This window comes from Callospermophilus lateralis, chromosome 2, assembly GCF_048772815.1.
Source record: "Callospermophilus lateralis isolate mCalLat2 chromosome 2, mCalLat2.hap1, whole genome shotgun sequence".
Taxonomy (NCBI): domain Eukaryota; kingdom Metazoa; phylum Chordata; class Mammalia; order Rodentia; family Sciuridae; genus Callospermophilus; species Callospermophilus lateralis.
The window spans coordinates 129,681,315-129,692,210 of NC_135306.1; the positions used below are offsets into that span (position 1 = coordinate 129,681,315).

The following is a 10,896-nucleotide window of genomic DNA, read 5'->3' on the forward strand; positions in this document are numbered from 1 at the left end:
AATATTGCTGACCAGTTGGTTTAATCAATGGATTCAGAACCCAGAGATATAGAAGACAACAGTACTTTTACAGTGTTTTCTTCCATCAATCCAACAATACCTGCTTTTCAAACGGAAGGACAGACACCAAAATCATCATCCCCTTTATATCCACAAAAATTAAAGGCTTTAAGTTATGAACAAAGGATTAAGATATTTCAAAAACAACACTGAGGAGGGCAGAGAGGTATGTGCTGGAGAAGCTAGAGGAAAGAAAGACCTCTTGATGTAAATAATATATATTTGCTTTAAAGAACAAGTATAATTCCAGACAAAGAAAATATCAGTATGAGGCTGGGGATATAGCTCAGCTGGTAGAGTGCTTGCCTCGCATGCACAGGCCCCAAGTTCAATCCCCAGCACCACAAAAAACAAACAACAAAAACCTTTTTCATTGCTGGTCGGACTGCAAATTGCTGCAACCAATATGGAAAGCAGTGTGGAGATTCCTTAGAATACTTGGAATGGAACCACCATTTGACCCAGCTATCCCACTCCTTGGTCTATACCCAAAGGACTTAAAAACAACCTACTATAGTGACATAGCCACATCAATGTTCATAGCAACACAATTCACAATAGCCAAACTGTGGAACCAACCTACATGCCCTTCAATAGATAAACGAATAAAGAAAATAGTATATAAACACAAGGAACTATTACTCAACAATAAAAGAGAATAAAATTATGGTATTTGCAGGTAAATGGATGGAATTAGAGAATATCATGCTAAATGAAGTAAGCCAATCCCCCAAAACTAGGGGCCAAATATTTTCTGATAAGTGGATAATAATTCATACTGGGGGCAGGGGCATAGAAGGAAAGATGGTGGAATGAGAAGGACATCATTACCTTAGGTACACATAGTATTGCATGAATGGTGTGACCCTACTGTGAGTACAAGCAGAAAAGTCAAAAATTGTGCTCCATTTGTAACATAATGAATCAAAGAGCATTCTGCTATCATGTCACTGATTAGAACAAAAGTTTAAAAAAAAATAAAGAATACAAGTAACAATGTTGGTGAGGACGTGGGGAAAATATACATGCATACATTGCTAATGGGACTGCAAATTGGTACAATCACTCCTGAAAGCACTATAGTTCCTCAGAAAACTTGCAATGGAACCACTATTTGACTCAGTTATACCACCCCTCAGCATTTACCCAAAGGATTGAATATCAGCATATTACAGTGACATAGCCACATCAATGGTCATAGCATCTCAATTCTCAATAGCTAAGCTATGGATCCAGCTTAAGTGCCCTTCAACAGACGATCAGATAAAGAAAATATTGTATATGTACACAAGCGAATATTACTCAGCCATAAAGAAGAATGAAATTATGGTATTTGCGGGTAAATGGATGGAAGTGGAGACTTTCATGTTAAGTGAAAGGAGCCACTCCCAAAAAAACCAAAGGCCAAATGTTCTCTCTGATATGCAGATGCTAATTCACAATAGGCAGTGGTGGAGATCAAGAAGGGGAGGTTTACTGAATTGGACTGGAGAGTCAGGGTTGGAGGGGGAATGGGAAAGACAGTAGAATGAATTGAACATAACTTTCCTATGTTCATATAAGAATACATGACCAGTATAACCCCACACCATGTATAGCCACAAAAATGGGAAGTTATATTCCACGTTTGTATGATATGCCCAAACACATACTACTGTCATGTTTTACTAAAAAGAACAAATTAAAAAAGAGAAATTAAAAAATAAAAATAATATTAAAAAAAATTTCAGTATGAGAGAAAACAAGGGAAAGGCTTGCAAACTTCAAGTTGATATGATAGGCAGAATGGAAACCTAATCTCTGGCTACTCTGGTGAATTATGATACATAGCAAAAAGGACTTTCAGAGATGTTAATAAGGTTATGGCTCTTAAGATACTGAGACTATTCCTGAACCTAACTAATTACATGAGTAGAAAGTTTCCTCTAGTTATGGTTAGAGAAATGTAGCCACAGCAGAAGTCAAAGAGATTTAAAGCATATGAGACCTGATTCATTGTTGCCATAGGAGACCTTGAGGAAAGCATGAGTAGGAATAAGAAGTCTAGAGAGGTGAAGACTGGTCCTGACAGCAGGGAAATGAAACTGTAGTCCAGCATCAGCAAGGAACTGAATTTGGCCAAGAATATGAATGTGTGGAAGCAGATCGTCCCTAGCATCTACAGAAAGAATATGCCCAGTCAATACCTAGATTTGAACCATATCAGACTGTCAGCAGAGAAGAACCCACCCAGATTTCTGACCTGTAGAAAACTGCAACATGAATAATTTGTGTTATTTAAAGTGGCTTAGTTTGTGGCATTGTGTTTATATATTTTTCGTGTCTGACTTTAACCTAGAGGCCCTCTAACATCAAGCCACATCCCCAGTCCATAAATATACATACATACATATATATATCTATAAAATTATGTTATATACATATAAATATATGTATGTATACCTATTTATTTATTAATATTTTATGACTATTTTATCTATTTATTTTTTATATAATGCTGAGGATCAAACCCAGTGCCTCACCCGTACTAGGCAAGCACTCTTGTCAGATTGCTGAGGCTGGCCTTGAACTTGCTATCCTCCTCCTCAGTCTCCTAAATTGCCAGATTACAGCTGTTTGTGGTATTTGTTAAGGCAGGCAAGAAAACCAACAGAGGTACATGTATGTCACAATGTCTTCCACAATTATGTAATTACAATATGCCAATTAAAAATTAATTTTAAAAAAAGAAAATTAACATAGATGTCAAGCTCTAAGAACAAATACATTTCAAGTAGCGAGAACAAAGAATGTTTAAGAAAGGAGGTGGGGATGAATTTACTAAGGCAGACAGGGTTTAAGTTGTAGGAAATCTAAGACTTCATTATTATGTGAGCCATGGAGAGGTGCTGAAACTTTGTTTAAAGTGAGAGACATAATAAATGGTAGTGATGTTAACTGGGGATCAGGAGGAGACAAAAGGCATAGATATTTGTTAGTTTTCTATGAACATACTAGATAATAGATAAGAATGTGAATGAAATCAGTGAGAATTAAAAAAATGCTTTTGAGTTACTGCATTTTACTGAAGTAAAAACACAGTCTAGGATCCTGATTCATGTTGAAGATAGACTATTGAGGTATGATTCAAAGTACTTTACCTTAAGTGATGTGGTAGATGATTATGTTCACCAATCAAAATAAAGAGCACCCAAAAAAGCATATTTTTAGTAGGCTAAAAACAGGCAGTAAAGGGGAAAACATATTTCTCAACTTTTGAAATAACGGAGAACAAAAACAACAATTTTAAAGCAGCAGGTAAACAAAAGCAGCATCTTTTTGTCAGGGTTTATTACCTCTACTATTGCTTTCTGGATAGGCAAGGGTAGGCTTATTTGGAGAGCGTCGTAGATCACTATTAAGGAAAGGCTTATCAGATGGATATGATACATAAGGAGATGAAGAATGGCGAACCACACCCCTATTAGACCTTGATGGTTCAGCTGAGATGTTCTGAAAAATAAAAATACAGAAATTACTTTTCAAAAATTGAAACCATATTCATGACTTAAAAATTGAACTGTTTATGTATTCTTCTGATAAGAGACAATGGGAAAAAGAGCCCAATAACTATACACAGTAGAATTCAACCATCATTTATTTTAAGGAAATACAACTTTAAAAGTGTTTCAAATTTGTCTAAATGTAGCCATATGCCAAACACTACAAAGAATACTCTTACAATCTAAATACAAATACTGTATAGAAAAAAAAATGGTACTCAACAAATATTGTATCTTAAGTATATACCATGAAACATACATTCAGAAAAGTAAATATACAGAATGAGAGATTGCTACAAATTACTCTATTCTCAAATGCAACAAAATACTTCTTAAATATTTTAGTGTCCAAAACTTAAAAAAAAGAAAAAGAGATATTGTCCTTGCCTCAAAGGACTTATTTTAGTTAGAAAACAGGGAAATAATCGGACATAAAGACTTATCAACATTCATATATAAAATTTTATTTCCAAACATACATCATCTGTCATGAATGGAATTCTAACAAATTTAGGATTATGTTCCATATGATATGAAAATTATATCAGAAAATTATATGATATTATATTAGAATAATGGACTTTCTTTGATACAGTGGAGAAAATAATCAAAAAGTTGAAGTCTATGGTATAAGTTGTGACTACGACTGTTCTAAATTCTCAAATATCCATTTTTCTTTTTTCAACTGCCACAGCAAAGTCTTACCTTTTGAGAACTGCACTTTATAGAGTACTAAATAATCTGTGTTCAGAAAAGCACAAAGGAACAATAAATATTAATAATAACAATAAACAACTTTGTGGAATAGACAAATGCTATCAAAATACATATATTTAAATGTTACTAAAACCAAAGATTCTACTTTCATGTTAGAAATCACATAAATTCCCAGTTGATTTACAAAAGGAAATATAAAACATACACTATTGCTGTGAAAACAAGAAGGTAAATAATATGATCAAGGTGAAAATATTCTAGAAATGAAAAACTAGATTGCATTATAATATCTTTCAATGTAATCCACCTCATTCAAGTAAAAGTACACATGATCAACAAGAATGAGAGCATTGAATAACATTCATTATCCAGCAAAGAATAATTTTTTTATGGCAATATAAAACTTCATTAAAAACCATGGCAAACATACTTCATTTTGCAAAATTTGAAACATTCCTTTTAAAACCAAAACAAAGCCCTTTGAACAACTTCTAGTTGATGTTCTTAATATTAAATTGCATCTCTTAAATTTAAGCATATTAGGATAGCGAAAAGAAAAGATATACTACAAGTGAAAAGAATCCAAACTTCACAGATTATGATTCTCTAAATAAAAAACACCAAAGAATACTAAATTATTAGAATTAATTTGAGCCTGGAAAGGTTACTAGGTAAAATTCATGTACAAGAATCAGTATTTCTATACATGAGTTGGAAAATGCAACTTAAGAAAGCACAGGTCATACAATAAAAAAATTAACTAGAATTAATGTTCGGAAAAAAGATTCAGTATACTAAAAAATATCAGATTAAAACAGAAATTCAATGAAATTTCAATTAAAATTCCCAAAACAAGTTCAACTATTTCTATTGAAGAAAAGCGAAGACCAAGAATACTAACATTTCTCTTAAGAACAAAGAAGATAACCGCCCCCCACTCCCAACTATATAGAAAGGAGAATCACTAAGACAGTGAGTATCTAGAAAGAAAAAACAAAACAACAACAAAAAAGGACAAAGCACCCTAACAAACTAATAAAAACATGGAAATTAATATACTCACAGAGCTAAAATTGTGGACCTTTGGGGAAAGGTTAACTTTTTAACAAGTAGTTCCAGGACAATTGTTTCATCTTAAATAAAACATTAAATTAAATAAATTTCAAGTAAATTAGGATTTAAAAGCTCCAACTTTAAAATGTATAGAGAATAATTTAGAGTAATACCATTAAGATCTTAGAATGAACGAAGAATTTTTCAAATCACTAACTGTAGAAAGGAATGACTGACAAATTTTACCACTTTAGTATTAAGTATTAATCAAAAAATACCAAAGACAAGCAAAGATGTCTTTGGACTAGTCCTATCAGAGTGAGGATTAACATTCAGAACACAAATGAGTATACATCACTAAGAAAAAACAGCCCAGTAAAAAATAGGCAAAAGATATGGATGGGCATTTCATAAAAGAAAAACACACAAAAGACTAGCAAAGGTATGAGTCAAAAAGGTGCATTCTCATCAATGACTAGGGAAGCATAAATGAGAAAGAGAATAGGATAGCATTTTATAACTTACCCCTTAGAAAAAATTTACAAGTGGAATAATACTACCCATTAAAGGGGACATAGAATAAAGAGGACTGTTGGTTGGCATATACATAGAAAAACAATTTAGCATGAGTAAGCCAAAGTTGTACCTATTCTATGATAAATCAATTTCACTCACAAGTACACCTACTGACCTATTTTCATTCTCTCATTTTTGAAAATGACAAAGCATAAACCAAACACATATTTTATAAGCCTGTATTGAGGTCTAACCCACATGCCAATCTGCAAGTTGCCCCTCTCAAACTTTTTGTTTCACATTTGGTATGTTTTGGTTGACATATATGAAGCAAACCTAGCATTGCACAAACACTTGAATAAGAAAGAATCTTGTAGACTCCCTGAGAACCCTGTAGAGACCCGCCTAAAGTTCCCTAGATCACTTCTTCCAAAACTGCTGCTTTAGAGAAATTTTTGCAATGTTGAGCATTAAGGATTTCAAGATTGTTATAATATCTAACAAACAAAAAACCCAAAGACCCCCAAAGCCTATCAAGATACTACATAGTAGTATAAATGAGATGAACTGTTACCCTTGACTAACTTCATGCATCACTTTGCCCATTTGAAAATGTAAATATGTCAACCCCACAAGGTTATTGTGAGAATTATATGATTTCATATATGAAAAATGCTTAAAATAATGCCTGTCAGTATCATCTAAGTATTAAATATTATGGTCTTAGAAAGTATAGTAGTGTGGAATGGAAGAACGGAAAGATTAAAAAAAAAGGCAGGGAAGCATTCACTTTATTATCCCCCAAAATAAAATATATCTTAAAATATATTTCATATTATAAAATCTATGATATATTCAAAAAAAAGTCATGGAAATTAATATGAAGCTACTGTGTTGCTTGGTTAAAGGACGGGACTAAAAAGCATAAGACAAATTAGGAGATTAATTTATTAAGTCCAAAGTGACATAAGGGTGTTACACATGGATTAAGAAAATATTAACAGATGGCCTGAACAGACATTTCTCAGAAGAGGATATATAATCAATCAACAAATATATGAAAAAATGTTCATCATCTCCAGCAATTCAAGAAATGCAAATCAAAACTATTTTAAGATTTCATCTCACTCCAGTCAGAATGGCAGCTACTATGCAGATAAACAACACTAAGTGTTGGTGAGGATGTGGGGAAAAAGGTACACTTATACATTGCTGGTGGGACTGCAAATTGGTGCAGCCAATATGGAAAGCAGCACGGAGATTCCTTGGAAAACTTGGAATGAAACCACCATTTGACCCAGCTTTCCCTCTCCTCGGTCTATACCCAGCATACTATAGGGACACAGCCTCATCAATGTTTATAACAACACAATTCACAATAGCCAAACTGTGGAACCAACCTAGATGCCCTTCACAAGATGAATGAATAAGAAAAATGTGGCATATATACATAATGGAATAGTACTCAGTAATAAAAGATCATAAAATCATGGCATTTGCAGGTAAATGGATGGAGCTGGAGATGACAATGCTAAGTGAAGTTAGCCACTCTCCAAAAAACAAATGCTGAATGTTTTCTCTGATATAAGGAGACTGATTCATAGTGGGATAGGGAGGGGGAAATAGACAAACTCTAGATAGGGCAGAGGGGTGGAAGGGAAAGGAAGGGACAAGGGGTCAGCAATGATGGTGCAATGTGATGGACAACATTATCCAAAGTACATGTATGAAAACATGAATTGGTGTGAACATACTTTATGTATAATATGAATTGTAATGCATTCTGTTGTCATTTATTAAAAATCAATAAAAATAAATGAATAAATTTTAAAAAATTAACAGATAGAACATAAAGTCCTTTTGCTGTTTCAACACTATGTTATCTATACTTTTACTTAGTATTAATTTCATTAAGCCCAATTATGTTGTATTCCTGTTGTTTCTTAACAGTGAGTTGATAACAAACAATAAATGTTACCTGCTGTTGCTAATCTTGCTGTTGCTGCAATGAAAAAAATACTCCAAAAAGACTGACTACTGCTTTCACGTTGTCCATGTTTGAGATTTATATGGTAGCTGCTTTCTAAAGATTATTATTTGTGTAAAACATCTCCATTTATTGTAATTAGTTCGGTATTGGGTTTATCAATGTAAAACATACAAATTGTTAATATTCACAACCCTGACATCTTAATGAGTAGCCTTCTGGTTTCATGTTGTAGTTTTAAAGTTTTCTAATATCGTATTACTTATTATCGGCTGTTTGCTAATCTAAAGTGCTTTTCAAATTCTGTTGTAAATGACAGCTTTATTTCTAATGGGACATTTACTAAGTAGCACCATTTCTTGTGCACTGAGAAACCAAGTAAGTTTGTTTTTGTTTTGAGAAATAGTAACTTCTAAATTAGACATTTTAATGCAGCAAGTCAAGGTAATTAAATTTGTTGCACTCTGACTTGTAAAAATATTAGCATAGTCTTGATACTTAGAATCCAATTAAAGCTGAGCTTAATGCATAAAAATATCTATGCTTTCCTAACTGAAACTCTGGAAGGATTTCTGTTCAAAGCTACTGTAAGGAACAAGGGTTTACTACATCTCAGTGGCACTGCTCAACCAAGTGGCTGAATTATACATAGAATGGCTCAGAAGTCTTTCTGGTTTGGTCTCCAAGCATTAAGTTTTGAGAGCAATGGAAAAAAGTATTCCTCTCCCAAATTTAACCAATCACATCCCCTGTATAATTCAATCATCTGACATGTTTCTAACAGTTTCTCTTTATCTTACCTTTTTCTGATCTAATCCTTGAAGAACTCCCATTGCTTCACTCATTACTTTTCCTTAATCTCCCAGAAGGCTCTGGAAACTTTTACCCTATTCTAAGGATACTGTGATACTTCTGGTCTCATTATCAAAAATTCTAATCATAGTCACAAAAAAATGAAACTAAGGGAAAATATGACTTCCCCAGGTGACTATGCATTCCCCTAAATTCTCTCTTTTAGTGTCTATGATATTATTGATATTCTTCTGACTTCTTTACTCTTTTTTTCATTTTCATCTACTTTTCTAGTTCATCTCATCCAACTCTACTTTCATATTACCTCTGTTTATTCCAGATTATCTCAAGTTTCCTCAAAAAGTGTCTATTTGTCTTGGCACATATCTCAAAATTCTTTTTTTTAAATTAGTTTTTTTTAGTTGTACAAGACAGTAGAATCTACTTTATATAACTATTATACAAGCATGGTATATATCTTATTCTAATTTAGGACCCCACTTTTGTAGATGTACACGATGGTGGGATTGATTCACCGTGATGTATTCATATATATATATATATACACACACACACACACAAGAAAATTATGTCAGATTTATTCCACTATGAATAACTTTTTGACAATTGCCTCTAAATGGTGAATCTGGAGATTATCATGCTGAGTGAAATAAGCCAGTTCCAAAATGCTAAAGATCAAAATTCTTGCGGTGCTTTCTCCTGCTATTTTTGTGAAAATTGCAACTCCTTCAGTAGGTAGCTAGTTCCACTTTCCCTTTAGGAAATCTTCTCTAACCTACCCAAGAACTGCTAATCACCTCCCCCCTTAAACTATTCTAGTAATGGTATCTCATAAAACTGTACTCTGTAGTAATTATGCATAACTTCTCTTCAATGCTTCTCTCCTTCAGAGTAAGATTTCTATCCTATTCATCTGTGTAATTTTAAAGTTTAACAGTCTACAAGGCACTGAATATTTATAAATTGGCTCCAACTTCATCACATTTACTTGTGTCTTCCCAGTGTGCATTTTCCAGAACACTGAGTTCAACACTTCTATTTGCCAAATAACAGTGACTAAACTGGCTGGTAACTCTTGTGGTGAAAACAATGTTTACTATCTCTGTGGACTCTCCCAAACAGCACTTCCACATTGCAGTCCTAGCAACATTACAGAAAGCGCGGGCTCTGGCTAAAGGATCACGCAACAAAGTTCATGAGATAGGAGGCGGAGGCACTGCAAAGAAAACTGCATAAGCAACGACTAAAACGCACACTCAAGAGACTGCGCACCGCTCAGTGACTACCTGCTCTAGGCGAGTTTTCAAGGGGAGCCGTTACACTCACGTGACTAATGGAGCTGTTTTCGCAGGCCAGGATCTGCGAAAGCCCAGTCTCAGCAATATTAGGCAATCTGGCCTGCTAGGCCACAAAGCGAATGAGGGATGAGAATAGAAACGCACCAGCCTGTTTCAATGGAAGCTAGAGGGTGTAGCTATGACTTAGGAATAGTGGAAACTTGCGCAGCGTGGAGCCATCTAGGTACCCCACCCACCCGACGCTGTCTTCCAGGATGGGGTCAGAAGAGGAACCGAAAACGGCCTGAAACGTGGAAGTGTAAAAAGGCGCTGGAACCAACCTAAAGAGCCTATTCGAATGCCGATCACTTCTTACCGAGAACTGAGAATCAGAAACTGCAGAGACCGATGCCGTCGCCATCTTTCTGTCTGCCCAGCGCGGGCCTCCGCAGCTCCGGAGCGGTCTAGATTCTCTACTACTTCAAGAGTCGAGAGCCGCCCCCCAGGGGCGACCCTAAGCCGAACCCCTGATGGGAGGGGTGGGGGTGGTGGCGCCGGGTCTAAATACCCTTGCTACACACCCCCAGTGGGACGCCCGCGCTCACAGCGCACGCGGAGAGGGCAACAACACGTCCTAACAGACGTCTTCTATAGCCAATCAAAAAAGCGGACGTCTTCCTTTGGTTGGAGAAAATTCGCCTCTTCCTCGGTGACGTCACAAGTATCGCGCAGCTGCGTCTCCCAGGGCCTGGTATCGCTGCCGGCTGCTAGGCAACTCAGGGAATTCTGCAAAGGGATTCTACAAAGGGGATTCCTTTCCAAGAGGAAATGTGAGCCAGGGTTTGTGTTGTCGCTAGTGGCAACTGAATGGAATGACTGAAGCAGAATTAAAACGAACGGGAAGTTCAAACACTCCATCATTTCTTTTGGA

At 35.3% G+C, this 10,896-nt stretch overlaps 1 protein-coding gene across 3 annotated transcripts in view; it reads right to left on the bottom strand.

The window, feature by feature from the left end:
- The window catches only part of Cep57 (centrosomal protein 57), a 36,808-nt gene extending 26,243 nt beyond the window's left edge, over positions 1 to 10,565 (bottom strand). For all 3 annotated transcript variants that reach the window (XM_076846500.2, XM_076846499.2, XM_076846501.1), the window contains exons 1-2: positions 10,342 to 10,565; positions 3,396 to 3,552 (exon numbers count right to left, since the gene is read on the bottom strand). In XM_076846500.2, the coding sequence (XP_076702615.1) occupies positions 3,396 to 3,552; positions 10,342 to 10,386 (202 nt within the window). In that variant the 5' untranslated portion in view covers positions 10,387 to 10,565. The remainder of the gene's footprint in view (positions 1 to 3,395; positions 3,553 to 10,341) is intronic.
- Between the last annotated feature and the right edge of the window lie 331 nt (positions 10,566 to 10,896).